Source organism: Streptopelia decaocto (assembly GCF_964273445.1).
Source record: "Streptopelia decaocto genome assembly, chromosome: 3".
Lineage (NCBI taxonomy): Eukaryota > Metazoa > Chordata > Aves > Columbiformes > Columbidae > Streptopelia > Streptopelia decaocto.
Genome location: NC_138656.1, coordinates 121,292,913 through 121,309,874, shown reverse-complemented (window position 1 = coordinate 121,309,874; position 16,962 = coordinate 121,292,913). Strand labels below are relative to the sequence as shown.

General features: G+C 68.6%; 2 protein-coding genes across 3 annotated transcripts; one reads left to right on the top strand and one right to left on the bottom strand.

Moving 5' to 3' along the window:
- The first annotated feature begins 320 nt into the window (after positions 1 to 320).
- Positions 321 to 15,580, top strand: AGBL5 (AGBL carboxypeptidase 5). 2 transcript variants are annotated; one of them, XM_082049846.1, is made up of 14 exons: positions 321 to 616; positions 873 to 1,044; positions 2,320 to 2,486; positions 3,656 to 3,833; positions 4,621 to 4,799; positions 5,824 to 6,373; positions 7,435 to 7,604; positions 11,099 to 11,234; positions 11,501 to 11,691; positions 12,241 to 12,446; positions 14,232 to 14,335; positions 14,738 to 14,784; positions 14,891 to 15,048; positions 15,198 to 15,580. In XM_082049846.1, exons 1-14 carry the CDS (start codon positions 420 to 422, stop codon positions 15,449 to 15,451), a joined length of 2,709 nt encoding a protein of 902 aa, XP_081905972.1. In that variant the 5' UTR covers positions 321 to 419; the 3' UTR covers positions 15,452 to 15,580. The 2 variants fall into 2 exon arrangements, with proteins under 2 accessions (XP_081905972.1, XP_081905973.1); XM_082049847.1 differs by lacking the exons at positions 14,232 to 14,335; positions 14,738 to 14,784; positions 14,891 to 15,048; positions 15,198 to 15,580 and adding an exon at positions 12,567 to 13,600.
- A 180-nt stretch (positions 15,581 to 15,760) lies between these two features.
- OST4 (oligosaccharyltransferase complex subunit 4, non-catalytic) lies at positions 15,761 to 16,211 on the bottom strand. The gene is made up of 2 exons (XM_082049848.1): positions 16,076 to 16,211; positions 15,761 to 15,952 (listed from the first exon to the last, which is right to left on the bottom strand). Exon 2 carries the CDS (start codon positions 15,949 to 15,951, stop codon positions 15,838 to 15,840), a length of 114 nt encoding a protein of 37 aa, XP_081905974.1. The 5' UTR covers position 15,952; positions 16,076 to 16,211; the 3' UTR covers positions 15,761 to 15,837.
- Between the last annotated feature and the right edge of the window lie 751 nt (positions 16,212 to 16,962).

Here is a 16,962-nt window from a genome sequence, read left to right as displayed (position 1 = left end):
TTGTGCACATACGTCTGCATATACATGTGTGTGCATATGAGCGTGTGTGTATAGACACGTGCACACCTCTGTGTGTGTTCACGTGCACGTATGTCCGTGTGTTGGAGGTGTGTGCACGCGCACACAGGTGTGGCACGTGCGGGTTTACGTCCCCGTGTGTCCGTGCGTGTGCACACGCGCGTGCCCGGGCCGTGTCTGCGCGCCCCCGCGTGCAGGGGCGGGGCCGGGGGCGGGCCGGGGGGCGTGGCCCGCGGGCGCGGCAGTCCGTTGCCCGGGCGCCGTCCAACGGGCGGGCGCGTTGCTAGGGGGCGGCGGGCCAACGGGCGGGCGCGTTGCTGTTGCCCGGCGGCGCGGCGGGCGGGCCGGCGGCGGAGCGCGGCGCGGCGGGGCCATGAGCGGGCGGCGGCGGCCCGGCAGCCATGGAGATCCGCTGCGGGGGGCTGCTCTTCAGCTCCCGCTTCGACTCGGGAAACCTGGCGCACGTCGAGCAGGTGGGGCCGCCCGGGGCGGGGGGCGGCCCCGCGGCCTGGGGCGCCGCCCTCCCCGCCGCCGACTACGAGTTCAACGTGTGGACGCGGCCCGACTGCGCCCAGACCGAGTATGAGAACGGCAACAGGTACCGGGCGGGGCGGCCGCGGCGGGCGGGGCCGGGGCTCCCCGGGGAGGGGGCTGGCCAGGTGTGGGGGGGGCGGGGGGCACCGGCAGGGGCAGCCGCCGTGGGAGGGGCCGCCCGCGGGGGCCGTGTCCCGGTCCCCGTCCTGCCCGGCCGCCCGCGGGGGCCGCGTCCCGGTGCCGGTGCCGCCCGCGGGGGCCGCGTCCCGGTGCCGGTGCCAGGCTCGGGGCTCAGCCGGGGCTCCCGTCCTGCCCCCCAGGTCCTGGTTCTACTTCAGCGTGCAGGGGGGAGCCCCCGGGAAGCTGATCAAGCTGCACATCCTGAACATGAACAAGCAGAGCCGGCTGTACTCCCAGGGCATGTCCCCCTTCGTGCGCACCCTGCCCGCGCGGCCCCGCTGGGAGCGCATCCGCGACCGGCCCAGCTTCGAGGTACCGCGTGGGGCCGGGGGCGGAACGGGGCGGCCGCCGGGGGCAGCTCTGGGGCCGGGCGGCGGCTGGACGGGGCGGCCGGCGGGGGCAGCTCTGGGGCTGGACGGGGCGGCCGGCGGGGGCAGCTCTGGGGCTGGGGCGCGGCTGGACGGGGCGGCCGGCGGGGGCAGCCCCGCGGCAGGCGGGGGCAGCTCTGGGGACACACAGCCCTTTGCTCACCGCTCCAGGTGATCTCCAGCTCTCCATGGCAGGGCAGCGTGGGTGAGCAGCTGGTTCGCACTTTGGCAGCCCCAAGGCAGAGAGGGTGGGTGTCATGATAAAGCCCCTTCCCTGGGCCCAGCACTCAGGAGAGAAGGGCTCAGCAGCTCTTTTCCACTGACCGGCTCGGGCTGGGCACCAGCTCTCGCTGCATGACGGGGAACAGCAGAGCTGCTCTTGCAGCACGCCCGGGCGTCCCTTCCCATCCATCCATCGGCTGTTGAAGTGGCCGGTGACCAGCTCGTCGCGGTGGGCTGTGCGGCGTTGGGGCAGTGTGTGGTGAGAGCCCTGGAACTGAGGCGGCAGGAGCAGCTGCAGCAGCGGGTTGGCTCTCAGTACAAACAGTTAAAGCTGTTTGGGCCTTAAACAGGTGGTTTTGAGTCCTGGTGCTTTCTGGTTTTGGTCTGCAGGTGCTCTGGGTTGTCCTTGCTCTGTGCACGCTGCTGCGGGGGGACAGTGACCCCCGAGCATGTCCCCCCCTGCCCCGTGGAACAGGGACCAGAGGGGAGCTCCTGTCCCCTGGCTTGGGACAAGATGATGCTCAATTTGACCCGTGCCAGCGCCAGGGAAATGCACAATGTACCACTGAGCTTTGCAGCGCTCGCTAGCTTTGTGAAGCATTGAAACGCAGTGTTGTTGTTCAGTCTCTGGGCGCTGGCAGGTGAGCGTGAGGGCCAGAAGGACCCCCTGGGTTTCCGGAGAGCTCCGCCCTGGAGCCAGGCACACGGCGGGGACCCGAGCGCCACGTGGAGCGAGCAGGAGCCCGGGGCTTTGTGGGCCACAGCCTGATGTCTTGGGGATGTGAGCAAAGCGGGCTGGAGTCGCTGGGAGCGCAGCTCCGGTTCCTGCACGGTTGGAGGAGGGCGAGCGGCTGCCGGCACCTGGCACACGGGAGAACCGGCACAGTGGTGCCGGAGCAGAACCGCGGGGGTTTGCGGCGGCTGCGGCCGCTGGGCTGTGCCGGGAAGGTCTCTGTGTGGCCGTGGCTCCGCTCAGCCTCCGCTTTGTGTCTGTCAGATGGTGGAGACGCAGTTCGTGCTGTCCTTCGTGCACCGCTTCCTGGAGCACCGCGGGGCCACCACCTACTTTGCCTTCTGCTACCCCTTCTCCTACACCGAGTGCCAGGAGATGCTGGCGCAGCTGGACAGCCGCTTCCAGGAGTGCCAGCACATGTCTCCCAGCAGGTGTGCGCCGCGCTCCCCCGGGGGGTATCCGCGCCCCCCGCTCCTGCCTGGCTCTTGTTCCTCTGGGCCCCGGTTCTGCACGGGCTGCTGCAGCAGCTCCCCCCGCGCTCACGTGTCTGAGGGCCCCCCGAGCCGGTCCCCCGGGGTTCCCAAGGGCAGGGTCCCGCCAGGCGGAGGCGGCTGAGGAGCGGCTGGAGCGGAGCTGCCGCCCCGGTTTAGCAGGGGGGTTCTCAGAGGCCAGCGCCTCAGTTGCTCCCCCCTCCTGGCTGCGGGAAGGTCGGGACATCCTGCGCCGCAGTGCCCGGCTCTTTGTGGGTCAGGCTGGGAGATTCCCGCAATCTCAAGAATTTCTTCTCTGAAATCAGAGGGGAACTCAATACCTGTCTGAGGGGAGGAGGAGGAGGACGGCGTGTCCCTGCAGATAACGCGGTCCTGCAGCCCCTCCTGCCCCAGAGACCTCCTGTGCTGCCGGCCGGGATCACAAACACCTTTTCTTAGACGAGGGGCGAGCGATGGTTTATTGGAAGGGGTTCGTTCTTAGATTGTCACGTGATGGAGAACAACAGGAATTTCCAAGCCTGGCGGTTGGTGAGGGTCTGACGGTGATACCGTGGTCCCTGTGGGTCAAACTCACCCACTGACAGGGCCCCTGAGCCCTCGGGATTGCACAGGGCCGGGTGTCCCAGCCAAACCCCAGCTCCTGGGGGCCTGTCACAGGGCCGGGGGGTCTCTGTCTGAACCCCGGCTCCCTGGGTGCTGTCAGCAGGGCTGGGGGGGTCTCTGTGCTGTGCAGGGGGGCTGTGCTCCCCTCTGTGTGATGATCAGACCCCCAAGGACCCACCGGGTGCTGCCTCCCCTGCTCACCCAGCAGCTCGGCTGCTGGCATCAGGGAGGGCTTGTGGTTCTGCTCAGGCTGGGCAGCAGAGGGAGCAGGATGCGTCCCGGGGGAGCGGCTGGAGGCTGAGCTGAGGGCTGCGGGGTGGGGCGCGTTCCCGGCCCTGCCGGGACCCCTGTGCCCTTGGGGCAGCTCCAGCCGCCGCCGGGGGGGCGCAGCGCCCTGCCCCTCGGTCCCCGGCCTGGCAGCACGCTCGGCTGGGCCGGCGGTGCCTGAGCCGTGCGGCTCCGTGCCCCGGCTCTGCCCGTGCGCTGAGCCTCTCCTCACCCCGCAGCCCCCTCGACTCCGTCTACTACCACCGGGAGCTGCTGTGCCACTCGCTGGACAAGCTGCGCGTGGACCTGCTGACCGTCACCTCGTGCCACGGCATGCTGGAGAAGCGGGAGCCGCGCCTGGACAAGCTCTTCCCCGACACCAGCACCCCCCGGCCGCGCCGCTTCGCGGGGAAGAGGGTGAGCTCCGCGGCGGGGCTGGGGAGCGCAGCACCATGCGACCGGCCGCGCGTCGGCGCCCGGCTGCCCCCCGCGGAGCGGAGAGCGAGAGACCCCGTCCTGAGGCGAGGGAGCCGGTCCTGCCAGGAGCCCCAGGGCGCCGTGACGTGCCCTATGCTGGCATCACACCCACGTTCTTCAGGGCAAAGATTAGTGTCAGCTCGTAGGGTTTTGTTCTGTCCTTTTATCGCTGTTGCCCCGTGAAGCTGTGAAGAAGCTGAGGGCAGCGCTGCGCTTGAGCCGTCAGCCCCGGAGACAGGCAGAGCGCTCCCTCTGCGGCTGCGCAGAGTGGGGACGGGTGACCGGGAGGCTGCACGCATCTCTTGCTGTGACGCTCCCACTAAGCTCTCTAGGACATGCTTTGTGCCACCTCTGTGGCCAGGCTGGTCCCGCACTGTGGATCGCGCGGGGCTGTTCCTGGGACACGTCTCTGGCTCTGCCTCTGCCTCTTGGTGCCCGTGCTCTGGTCTCTCGTGGTGGCTGCTGCGGGGCCACTGTCCCTGCAGTCTCAGGCGGGAACAACCAGCCCTGTTCCAGGCAGGACCTGGCAGAGGCACCGGCCAAAGAAACCTCCAAAACCTGCCGTGTTACCGCACCCGGTGCCTGGTCGTGCGCTCGCCCGGGCAGCGCGGTGCCCGGCTGTGGTGCAGGGCGGCAGCCCCAGGGAGCGCTTTTCCCTCGGCTGAGCCGCCGCAGCGTTGCCGAGCAGGCAGGAGCCTGCGCATCAGCCCCATCCGTTTGCCCCCAGGTGTTTTTCCTGAGCAGCAGAGTCCACCCGGGAGAAACACCCTCCAGCTTCGTCTTCAACGGCTTCCTGGACTTCATCCTGCGGGAGGAGGACCCCCGCGCCCAGATGCTGCGGCGGATGTTCGTCTTCAAGCTCATTCCCATGCTGAACCCCGACGGGGTGGTGCGGGGCCACTACCGGTGGGTGCGCACGGCTGAGCTCTGCCAGGGGCTGTGCTGGGCTCTCCCGGTTCGGAGCTGACCTGTGTTTCGTGGCGGCTGGGAAGGGTCCCAAGATCCCTCATGGGCAGAAGGACCCGCGGCCCCTGGGCTGCAGGGTCTCTGGGAGGGGTCTGGGGCTGCTGCTGCCTGCACAGCTCACCTGCTAGGCCAGGGCTTTCCAGCGGGGGTGCGCGGTGCTGCCCCGTGCTCCGAGACACTGTCCTGCCCCGTCCTCGCGCTCCCGGCCTGTGGGAGCCGGGTGGCTTCAGGGTGGGGAGGTCGACCTGGCTCTGCTCGCTGAGGCGAGTGCCACAGCACAAGAGGGTCTCGGCTGTGCTGGGGCAGAGTGGTTTCCCACAGCAAAGTCTCAGGTGTCTGTGCTTAACAAAGTAATTTAATCAAAAGATAAAATGGCACGGTACAGCAAAGCCACAGTCCGGACTGGGTGCCTCTCAAGGAGAGAGACCCCAACACAAAAGAGGTTTGGGCTTTCAGCCCTTGCGGTCTCTGCACCCGCTCTCCGCGTGCCCTCCACGTGCCCCCCACGTGCTGTTTGGTCCAGTGGTAATTCTGGGCCTGGGGTCCTTTGTTTCTTATGGGATTCTCTTTCTCCACCCTCCAGGCAGCTCTTTGATGTGTGACTCTGATGGTTTGCAGCCTCTGCTGACAGTGTCCTCTCCTGGTCTGGTCGCAGGGCCCGTCACCAGACACCCAGGTCACGAAGGTTCTGAGACGGCCTGAGCTCCAGCGAGCCCGGCCGCGCACCTGAGCTTGGCTGCTCTGCTAAAGAGGCCGTGCAAACAGAACACAGCTGCAACAATAGAATATAATTAAGCAGTTAGTTTGATTTAACTTGTTCTGCAGCACAGAATCTGTGCCCCAGGGGTGGTTTGGCTGGTTGTGCCTGTTCGGAGCCTCGGCCCTGCCGAGTGCAGCCGCTCTGCCTGTGCCGAACGGACGGTGCTGTGCCAAGGACCTCACGTCCCCTCCGCTCTCTCCGCAGAACCGACTCCCGGGGGGTGAACCTGAACCGGCAGTACCTGAACCCCGACGCCGAGCTGCACCCCGCCGTGTACGGCGCCAAGGCCGTGCTGCTCTACCACCACGTCCACAGCCGCGTCCTGCCGGGCTCTCCCGACTGGAGGACCTACGTCTCCCCGCTCAGCACCAGCTTGCTAAGCACAAAATCTTCCAACCATTCCGTCCGCAGCAGCGTCCCGTCCTTAGAGCTGTCGGAGCTGGAGAAAGCCAATAACCTCCGCAACTCAGCCGGCGCCTGGTGCGCCAGCACGCGCCTCAGCCCTTCTCAGGAAGCCCGGCTCTCGGCAGCGCCCGCGGCCGTGCCGGGCGAGGACCCGGCCCCCTGGATCCTCCCGGCGAGCCGCAGCACCGAGCACTGTGAGGAGGAGGCCGGGGGGCCTCCAGCAGCACCTCTCCCCGAAACCATCCCCCCCCGGGACAGCGGGCTGGCCTACTACGTGGATCTGCACGGGCACGCCTCCAAACGTGGCTGCTTCATGTACGGCAACAGCTTCAGCAACGAGAACGACCAGGTGAGGGCAGGGTGGGGGTACCTGGCGCTGGAGCGGGCTGGGACCTCCTGCTGCTGGGAGAGGGGTGGGGGTCTGTGTTGGGACGGGGCTGTGCCTGAGGACGGGGCGCTGGGCTGGCTCCCTGCTGTCAGTGCTCTGTGCAGACTACTCTCCCCCTTCTCCTTCTTTCTCCCCCTTCTCCTTCTTTCTCCCCCTTCTGCTTCTTTCTCCCCCTTCTCCTTCTTTCTCCCCCTTCTCCTTCTTTCTCCCCCTTCTCCTTCTTTCTCCCCCTTCTCCTTCTTTCTCCCCTCTTCCCCTTTCTTCCCTCCCTGTGAGCGGGGCAGTAGCCGCAAGTCTCAGCTTTCCCATGAGAGCTGCCCCTTCTCCCCCAGGTCGGGGGTGGCCGTGCCACTGGGCCCCCTCCCCTTGGCGAGCCGACCGCCGCAGCGCCCGGCGGCTGCCTCCTTGCTGGCCGTGGGCAGGGACAGGCAGGGCTGGGCAGCGACCCCCGGGCACGTCCGCAGCGTCTGAGACGTGGAACTGGGCAGGGTGGGCCCAGCCAGCACCCCAGTGCGTCCCAGAGCTCGGCGCTGCTGGTGCTGGAGCAGGACAAACAGCCCAAAGTCACAGAATCACACCATTGTTTTGGTTGGAAAATGTCCTCAAGATCATGGAGTCCAACCGTTCCCCAGCCCTGTCCCTGCCCCCTGTCCTGAGAACCTCATGTCCGTCTGTCCAGCCCTCCAGGGATGGTGACTCCAGCACTGCCCTGGGCAGCCTGTTCAATGCCCCACAGCCCTTTGGGGAAGAAATTGTTCCCAGATCCAACCTCAGCCTCCCCTGGGCAACTTGAGGCCGTTTCCTCTGCTCCTGGCGCTTGTTCCTGGGGAGCAGAGCCCGACCCCCCTGGCTCCAAGCTCCTTTCAGGCAGTTCAGAGATCAGAAGGTCTCCCCTCAGCTCCTGTTCTCCAGCTGAACCCCCCAGGTCCCTCAGCCGCTCCATCACACTTGTGCTCCAGCGCCTCACCAGCTCCGGTCCCCTCTCTGCGCTCACGTTCACCGTGTTCCTCTGTGCCTCGCAGGTGGAGAACATGCTGTTCCCCAAGCTCATCTCCCTGAACTCGCCCTACTTTGACTTCACGGGCTGTAACTTCTCGGAGAAGAACATGTACGCCAAAGACAAGCGGGACGGGCAGTCGAAGGAGGGCAGCGGGCGCGTGGCCGTCTTCAAAGCCCTGGGGATCATCCACAGGTAGGTGACCCCCCGCCCACGGGCTGCCCGCTCCCCTCCGCCCTGGAAGGGACACAGGACATTAGGGGAAGCTGGAGCCACTCCTGTGGGGCAGGTGTGACCTGCTCGGCTGCCCAGGGGTTTGGGACAGGCCAAGGAGAGCGTTTGGCGCTCGGTGCAGGTGAGGCCAGACCAGCCGTGCCGGGTGATGCTGCGTTCCCAGCCACAGGCCCCGCTCCTGTGGGCCTCCTGTCCCTGCCGTCCCTCCCGCAGCCGGTCTGGCTCCTTGTCCACGCTGCTGCAGAGCTGCTTGTGCACGGCTTCCCGGGAGGAATTCTCCTCTTTCCCAGATGTTTATATTGAGCTGTAATTAAAACCCATTTAGCTGTAATGGGCTCAGCTTGCCCAGGCCTCGCATGCGAGGTTGCCGTGCAGCGTTCCAGCCACAACCAGTCTGTGGTTCTGGGAGCTGTGGATATTTGTGTCATCTGTAGCAGCCACGGGCCTGTATCCAACAACAAATGGGATATTTTTGGCTTGTTTCTGTTGCGGTTGCTGGGAACATAAGAATGGCAGAACCCACCAGCCCAGCGGCCCGTCTGACCCCGTTTGGCCACGGTGACCAGTCGCAGATGCTGAGGGGAGAGGACGAGAACCGTGCAATGCTGCGTTTCCCAGGGATCCGTGGGCTGGGGAAACGTGGAAGCAGCACCGGGCGTCCCCGGGCGCCCGCAGCACCAGGGCCGAGCCGCTCTGCGCGCAGGGTCGGTGCCGGCGCAGGACGTGGCTCCCGCGGCTCCTTGTTCTCCCCGGTTCCTCAGCACTCCCCGTGCACTGCGCTGGTGCAGCCGCCGCCCCCTCCGGTACCAGCCGCGGGTTTGTGCTGGGGCAGCTCTGGCGTCTGTTCTGGCAGGGACAGCCCGAGCGTGGCGGGGGCTCTGCTGCGGCCAGGGTGCGCTGGGGACGCTGCGGGCACGTCAGGCAGACGAGCAGGAGCCTCGACGGTTCTCTGCTGTGTTAGTGAGTGAATTAGAATGTCCTGAGCTGGAGGGACCCACGGGATCATGGAGTCCAACTGCTGTCCCTGCACAGGACACCCCACAGCTCACCCCGTGTGTCTGAGGACGGTGTCCAGTCTCTTGTTGAACACTGCCGTGACCCCTCCCTGGGAGCCTGTTCAGTGTCCAGCACCTCTGGGGGAAGAACCTTTTCCTCACGTCCCACTGACCCCCCTGGCACATCTGCTGCCGTTCCCTGGGCTCTGTCACTGTCCCAGAGCAGAGCTCACCCTGCCCCTCCTGCTCCTGCTGAACCTGCAGCCCATGAGCTGTGCCCTCAGTCTGCTCTGCTCCAGCTGAGCAAACCCAGGGACTGCAGCCGCTGCTCACACGGCTTCCCCTCCAAACCTTCCCCAGCTCACGGCCTCCTCTGGGCACTCCAGCAGCTCTGTTTCCTAACTGTGCCTGAGCAGCGGGGCAGGGGACGCGGTCCTGGCAGCTCCCGCCACCTCCCTCCTTCCTGCCCGGACACGTGCGCCGGGAGGGCTGGCGCGGGATCCACGGGCCGAGGGGAGGCCGACCGGCCTCTCTGTCCTGGGTGGTCTTTTTGAACAACAGATGCAACGCTTGCCTTTCTTCACCCATCAGGGACCCTCCGCTCCCTGTCACCTTCCGGAGGTGACCGAGGGGGCCCCACAAGGACCTCAGCACCCTTGGGTGCTGCCCCCGGGTGTGGGGCTCACAGGTTTTGTGTTTCTCGGGAGATCCCCAGCTTGATTATCCCCCACTTCTGGTGTTTTCCTCCCGGAGCCCCAGCCCCAGGCAGCTCCTCCCCCCGCGGCTCTCTGCAGGGGGCTCAGCGCCGCTCCTCTGCCACAGCTGCTCTCCTGCACGTCTGTCCATGTCCCCAGGTACCGAGGAGGGTCATTCCCACAATCGGGGGAGTCTGTCCCCAAAACCTGCCACCTCTCCTGAGCTCCTGTGTCCTCCAGAGCTGCCTGCAGCGGGATCCCCCTTCCCGTGCCCCGGCGCGCTGAGATCGGCTCTCCCGGGGCAGGCTCCGCGCTCTCCCCGCGGGATCTCGAGCTCCGCTCTCTCCTGCTCCCTGCAGATCAGGCTCCCGTTCGTTACCGCGCCCCCGGCCATCGGGTTCCTGCTGCCGGACCCAGCTGTGCTGCGCCCCTGGCTGGGCTGGCCAGCACCCAGCACCCTTCCCGAAATCCGGAGGAGTCCAGGACTTTCCGGGAACAGAAGCAGCATTTAATGGGTGTTTCTGTTGAGATTTCTCTCCTCAGCACCGCTGGGCAGAGGTGAATTTCTGTCGCCCATCGCACTGTGCAGCGCCGTGCACGGCGTCACCAGGCGCCATGGGCACATGTTCATTGTGGATCTGAACAGACCTTCGTTTCTCGCGCCTTTTCCTCCGTCCATTCTCCTGTCCCTTGCACTAATCTCCTGCCCTGTCCTGAGCGTGAGCTCCCCGGGGTGACCACAGGCCCTTGTGGGATAACCAGAGAACACCTTTCGGTAGCCACTTCACCCCAAAAAGCACTTGGGGTGTCCCAGGCAGCTGTGGGTTCCTTGTCCGGGGATTTAAGGTAAGAAGTGGGTACTGGGGTGCTTTGGGAGCTCAGCGATCGCTGCTGCTGTTCTGGCCGGTCCTTCCTTTGGCATTGACTTCGTAGAACCACAGACGGTTTGTGTTGAAGGACCTTTCCAGCCCCCTGCCATGAGCAGGGACATCTGCACCAGCTCAGGCTGCTCAGAGCCCGTCCAGCCTGGCCTGGGATGTCTCAGGGATGGTTCAGCCACCCCCTCTCTGGGAACCTGGGCCAGGCTCTCACCACCCTCAGCACAAACAATTTCTGCATCATGTCTGGCCTGAATCTCCCTCCTTTAGTTTAAACCATCACCCCTTGTCCTATCACAACAGGCCCTGCTCAAAAGTCTGTCCCCATCTTTCTTATCGGCCCCTTTTAAGCACTGAAAGGTGCACTGAGGTCTCCCCGGAGCTTCTCTTCTCCAGCTGAACCCCCCAGCTCTCTCACCTGTCCCCAGCAGAGCTGTCCCAGCCTCGGGTCATTCCTGGGGCTGCTCTGGCCCCTCTCCAGCAGCTCCGTGTGTGTCCTGTGCTGAGGACCCAGAGCTGGCCCAGCACTGCAGGGGGGTCTCACCAGAGCGGGGCAGAGGGGCAGGATCCCCCAAACCTGCTGCTCCCGGGGCTGGGGACGCAGCCCAGGACACGGGTGGGTTCTGGGCCGTGGGCCCCAAGTCCGGCTCCGTGTGTCCTGTGCCAGGGCCTGTCTCCTGTCTCGCCCCCATGGCCTGTACCCGCAGCCGCCCCGCTCTCGCTGCCCCGCAGACGGAAGCAGCAGCGCACTGAGGCCGTTGCTCCAGGACAGGAGCCGTTCTTCCCTCCAGCCCCCTCCGGGCAGGCGGCACTGGTGGCTCCGTCGTGCTGCTGTGCGGGGCGGGCGTGGGTCCGTGGGGTAACCCGGCCTCCCCTCTGCCCCACAGCTACACGCTGGAGTGCAACTACAACACGGGGCGCTCGGTGAACAGCATCCCGGTGGCGTGCCACGACAACGGGCGCGCCAGCCCGCCGCCCCCGCCCGCCTTCCCCTCCAAGTACACGGTGGAGCTGTTCGAGCAGGTACGGGCGCGGCGGGCGGGGGCGCAGCGCTGCCCGGGCCCGCGGGAAGAGCCTCGCACCTTCTCCCCTGTTCTGCGCTCGCTGTCCCTGTGAAAACTCGGTGCTGGTCCGTGGTGCCGTTTTGGAGGGGAATGAGGGTGAAATGAGCTCTGGGGGTTGTCTGGGATTTGGGGTGGGTTTTGTTCGTTTGTTCTCCCGCCTGCAGTCCCAGAGAGCTGCTGCCCTTTCCCAAGGCCGCTCTCACCGGCCGCCTCTTGCCCTGGCAGGTCGGCAGAGCCCTGGCCGTGGCGGCGCTGGACATGGCCGAGTGCAACCCCTGGCCGCGCATCGTCCTGTCGGAGCACAGCAGCCTCAGCAACCTGCGGGCCTGGATGCTGAAGCACGTGCGCAGCACGCGGGGCGCAGGAGGGGGCCCGCGGAGGAGAGGGGGTGCCAGGACCCCCCCCCGGAGCTCCACGTAAGGGCCTGCCGGCTAACACAAATCAGAGATGGTAACGGTACTCCGAGTGAGTTACCTGCAGCTAAACAAGCCCAGGTTTATTCGTTCCCCCTCCCGCCCTGCTGGGGCAGTTTGGTTTGTGAGCCGCAGGGGCCCCCAGCCCCGCGCCACCCGCAGGCAGGAGGGGCCGCGGCCGCGCAGGGTGAGGTTCTTTGGGGTTCCCCGGCCGCAGTAACTGGGACGCGATGCTCTGGGTCTGCCTGCAGAGCGCACCAGCGGCTCCTCTGCTCCTCCGGCTCCAGCGCTGCGCTGGGATGGGTTTGGGTCTGGGCTGCGGGAGTGGGAACTCTGACATGGTGCTGCTGCCTGAGGCTGCAGGGACAGCGAGGGGACATCCTGTGACATCCCTGTCCCCAGCTGCTGCCCGCCTGGGGAGGGTCCGGGGCTCCGGGAGATGGTGTCTCTGCAGGCACGGGGCGCTGGTGGGACGGTTCGGGGCGGCGGAGGGGCCGGCGGAGGGGAGCCCCCTCCCGCAGAGCTGCTCAGCTCCTGTTTGTCACCTTCCAGCGGCCTCCCCACCTCGGCCTCCGACAACGCCCTGTCCCGCGGGAGGAGCTTCAGCAACGGCACCAGCGCGAGCGGCCGCAGCCAGCAGGACTCGCACATCAGAGCCTCCCCCAGCTTCACCTTCGGCTGCAGCAGGGCCGCGGGCCCGGCCGCCGCGAGCCAGAGCGCTCCCAGAGGCAGCGACGCGGCCCTGGCGCCGGGCAGAGGTAAGCGGGGCTGGGGACCGCTCGTGCACTTGATCCGGTACCTGTCGAGCTGCTGTACAAAGCTGCAGCCCTGAGGAGAGCTCTGTGCCAGCGTAATGGTGTGTTTTGATGTAATAAAAGTGGTTTTACGTGGAAGAAGTGCGTGTGAACCGCCGCCCCGTCCCCTCGGAAGTGCCCCGGATGCCGCAGGCAGCTCCCTGCTCCGTCCAGAGCGGCCCTGGCCGGGGCAGGACAGACGCTGCGCGGTGAGAGCTGCGGCCGCTCCAGCCCGGCCGCTGCGGGCCCCAGCAGAGCCCCCGGCCCCCAGCGCTGCAGGGCAGAGCTGCCGCCGCCCCCCGCCCCGGGGCCCAGGACTCTGCCGTGCCGGGCCTGGCGCCGCGGGGCTTTGGAGGAGCCAGCACAGAAAACCTCTGCTCGATTTCCCTCGGCCTCAGCTGCTCCCAAAGTGTTCCCGAGGCCAGCAGGGGTACACCAAGGCGCCCTTTTCCACGGGCTGTCGCAGCACAGGGCTCTGGTCACGGTGAGGCAGGCGGGCAGAGCCGTAATTAGTCACTGGGGTTTGACAGCACAGCGAGTCCTGGCCTGTGCCACCCACAGAGCTGGGAGAAAGGCCCTGGCTTCCCACCCCAGGGCCAGCGCCCGGTGAGCCCCACAGCGGCTCCGCAGCCTGCGGAGGGGCTGCCAGAGCAGGGCCGGGTGCCGGCCGTGCCCGCGGCGGGGGGCAGCCCCAGCGCCCGGCGCTGCAGCCGAGGACACGGGGCTGCACCAGGAGCCCCGGTGCCGTGGGCTGTGCCACGCTCAGAGGGGTCCCAGCTCCGGAGGTGTGTGAGCGAGGGGCCGCGTTCGGGGCAGGGCTGCCGGTGTGACTGGGGGAGATGGGGCTGTGGTTGTGCTGAGGCTCCACGTCCCAGTGCCGCTCTCAGGAGGGGTCACTGCGCGCCCCGCCAGCAGCTCCTTCCTCCTGCTCCGCCTGTTTCCCGCGGTGCTTTCCCCCCGCGTTCGCTCTCTTGCTGTGTAGTGACTGTTTCTCGTCTGCCATGAGAACGTGGTGGGGAGGAAATAAAAGGCTGACGTTCTCATGGGCTCGTTGTAACGTCTGGTCCTTCTGCCGTGTGCGCTCAGCCCATCCCCGGCTGCCGGTGCCAGTCGGGCGCTGGGGGGCAGAGCCTGTCCCACAGCATGGGTCAGTGTCGCTGTCCCCAGCCTGTGCTGTCCCCTCGCTGGCTGCCACCGGGACATGTGGCCGGGAATGCACTGACCCCCAGCTCTGCTGTGTGAGCCCCACGGCACAGCCATCCACCAGCTGTCCCCAGGCGGTGGCTGGTGGCACAGGAGGAGGACACTGTCCCCGAGTCACGCTCCATGCTCCCGCTGCCGAGATCTGTGCCGTGGGGAAGGGGCAGGGGTTGTCACTCGCTGGTACCACCCGCTGTCACCCCTAAAGCCGCGGCCCCAGCACAGACCGCGCTGCAGTGGCGCCTGCTCGCGGGTCACGGCTGCTGGGGGGTCTGGACCCCCCGCTCATGGCTGACCCGGGCGTTTCACGCGCTGTCCATTCCCCAGGGGACACCACCGTGTGTCAGAGTCCAGCAGGGCCAGGGCGTGAACTGGGACTGAGCCGCGGCTGCCCCGGCACGGCTGCACCCGTGCCTGCACGGCGCAGCTCGGCGAGGGCTCTGCACCGGCCCGGGGCTTGGCCAGGGAGCCGGCGCCCTCGCCGCGGCTCACAACCCCCCCGCCCCCATGTCCCTGCTTGGGCTGAGCTCTGTCTCGTTTCTCACACAGGGCTCCTGTTGGGCGCCCGGGCAGCGCTGAGCTGCCCCGGACCACGCCAGGCCCAGCGCGGCGCGGGAGATCCAGCAGCTGCCCACAGCACGGCACTGCCGCAGGTACCACGGGCAGCGGCGGGGAGGGAGCCTGGGTGTGCAGGGCGCTGCGCCCCCGCTCTGGTGGTCCTTGGGAGGGGGCTGCCCCACGGACACTGCCAGCCAGGCCCGGCGGACGTGGAGCAGGGCCAGGGCTGTGCTGGGAGGTGCTGGAGCCCCTACTGAGCTGCACGCACCATCTGGGGCACAGGGGACTGCACACTGACCGCCCCGGCTGGCGGGGGCTTCCCAAAGGGCTTGGACCCGCCGGCTGTGGGGCTGAGACCCCCCCGAGCTGTGGGTCTCTGCCAGGAGCTTCTGCCCCACAAACGTTTCCCAAGCCACGCAGACGCCCAGGCACAGGGTCCAGCAAGAGGGGGCACAAGCACCCTCCTGGGCGCTCACCTCCTTGTCCCCTCTCCACAGGCACTGCCGAAGAAACCGGACCCCAGGAGACCCCCAGAGCAGCCCAGGTAGGTGCCGGCACTGGCCACAGCGTGGGGCCGTGCGCAGCCAGCCCCGAGCTGGGAAAGGGGGCCCGGGCAGCCCCAGCTCACAGCGCTGCCTGGTTCTCCGCAGCCCGGGGGGACGCCCCCTGCGCCCCAGCAGGATCCCGGTGCGGCGGAGAGCGGCCGTGAGCAGCCAGAGCCTGCCCAGCCTCTGCGCTGGCAGCACCGCAGCCCCCGGGGCCAGGACGTGCAGCCACAACGGGGCCCGCGCCACGCAGCCCCCCGCAGGTACGGCACAGCCCGGGGGCTGCCCCACCCGCCGGCCCCGCCGGGGGTCTGTCACCCCCCCACTGGCTGGGCGACCCCGATGAGCTGCAACAGGGGCTGTGGGGACCCAGCCCGGCCCCAGGGGTGGTGACACTGGTCTGTCCCCCCAGGACTCTGCCAGGAGAGCGCGGCACCCGCCGCGGGGGCGCTGAGCGCCGAGGGAGCTGTGGCGTGCGGGGGCCAGGGGGCGCGCGGCGCCGGGGGGCTGCGCTGCGGGCACGGGGACCCCCGCCCGGCGCCGGGGCGGGCGCTGCCGGCCCTGCGCCCCGCGCCCTCCCCCCCGCGCTCCCCGCCGGGCCCGGCCACCGGCGCCCCCGCGCTCAGCTCCTACCGGCAGCTGCTGTTCTTCTGCGCCGAGGCCTGAGCGCACCGCGGCCCCGCGGCTCCCGGCTCGGCGCGCACTGCGGACCCCAGACCAAAGCTGCACCGGCCGGAGCCCGGCCCAGCGGGCCCGGTCCCGCCGCGCCACGGCGCCGCGCCGCTCCTCCCCGCGGGCCCGGCGGAGGGGCCGGGCACATTTTACACCACACGGTTTGTCTGTATGATCGTGTTTCTGGTAAAAGCTGGTTTGGAAAAGGCGGCGTCTCCTCCGTCAGCGCGGCGCCGCGCCGGCTGCGCCCCGCGCCCGGTCCCGGTCCGCCATGGCCCTGCGGGAGGACAGCGTGAGCGCGGCTGGCGGGGCCGGCTCCGCGGGACGGGCTCCCGGGCTCCCGGACGGGCCTCACCGAGCCGCCCCGCCGCCGCCGCCGCTCACTCCTGCTTCTTGGGGTTGTTGACGGCCACGTAGTGGTAGAGCACGACGAGCAGGAACAGCGACACGCCCAGCATGTTGGCGAAGATGGCGAGCTGCACGTCCGTCACCATCCTGCGGGGACGCGCTGCCGGGGTTGGGAGCCGCGCAGGGACCCCGCAGGGACCCCGCAGGGACCCCCGAGCCCCCGCTCCCCCCACCCCCCCCCACCCCCGGTCCCGGCTCCCCCGCGCTCACGCGCTCCGGTCCCGCCGCCGCCACGTCTCCCTGCGCCGCGCGCGACTTCCGGACGCGGGGCACGGCGGGAGGGGCGGGGCCTCGGACTCTGCGGTGACGTCATGGACGAGGGCCGACCACGGCGTGACGTCACGGCTGCCGGGCCCCGCCGCAGGGCGCGCTCTTCACACACGCGCGCAGTGACGTCAGAACTCCTGGCCCCGGCCCAGCAGTGACGTCACGGCCCCCGGTGCCCCCGCGAAGGGCCGGAACCCCCGAGGCCCCCCGCAGCCACCGCCACACAACACGGCCCGCGGGGCCGGGGCGGGGCTACACCGGGGCGGGGCTCGGTGGGCGGGGCCGGGCGGCGGGCCCGGCGGGTGGAGTCCCGGCGGCCGGAGTTAATTATAGCGCTGGTGGGGCCGGGACGGGGAGCGCGGGGCGGCGGGGCCGGGATGGGCCGTACTGGGCTGTGCCGTGCCGTGCCGTGCCGTGCCGTGCCACGCCACACTGGGCTGTACTGGGCCGTGCTGGGCTGTACTGGGCTGTGCCGTGCCGTGCCACACTGGGCTGTACTGGGCCGGGTGCAGGGCTGGCCACAGCCCGGGGGTCCCAGCAGTGAGTCCCCCTGGGTCCTGCCCCCCCGCCGCCCCTGCGTCCCCGGCCACAGCGGGGACAGCGCTGGTCCCTGGGGGACGAGGTCCCGGCCGCGCTGTCCCCCGGCTCCGGCTGCGGTCCGCGGCACAGGGCAGAGCCACCGCCCGTGTCCCCGCCCCCGCCCCTCCCCCGCCCAGCTGCCGGCAGCTGTTTGTGTTTAACCCACATTCGATCCAGCGGTTCCCGCGGCTGCCGCGCCAGCCCGTGACGTCACCGGGGCTGGGGCCAAGCTGTGATGTCACCAGGAGGCT

Coding starts and splice junctions, on each gene's coding strand:
- AGBL5 (XM_082049846.1), top strand. CDS start 420: ATGGAGATCCGCTGCGGGGGGCTGCTCTTCAGCTCCCGCTTCGACTCG. Junction 617..872: donor GAGTATGAGAACGGCAACAG/GTACCGGGCGGG, acceptor CCTGCCCCCCAG/GTCCTGGTTCTACTTCAGCG. Junction 12,447..14,231: donor GGCCCTGGCGCCGGGCAGAG/GTAAGCGGGGCT, acceptor TTTCTCACACAG/GGCTCCTGTTGGGCGCCCGG.
- OST4 (XM_082049848.1), bottom strand. CDS start 15,951: ATGGTGACGGACGTGCAGCTCGCCATCTTCGCCAACATGCTGGGCGTG.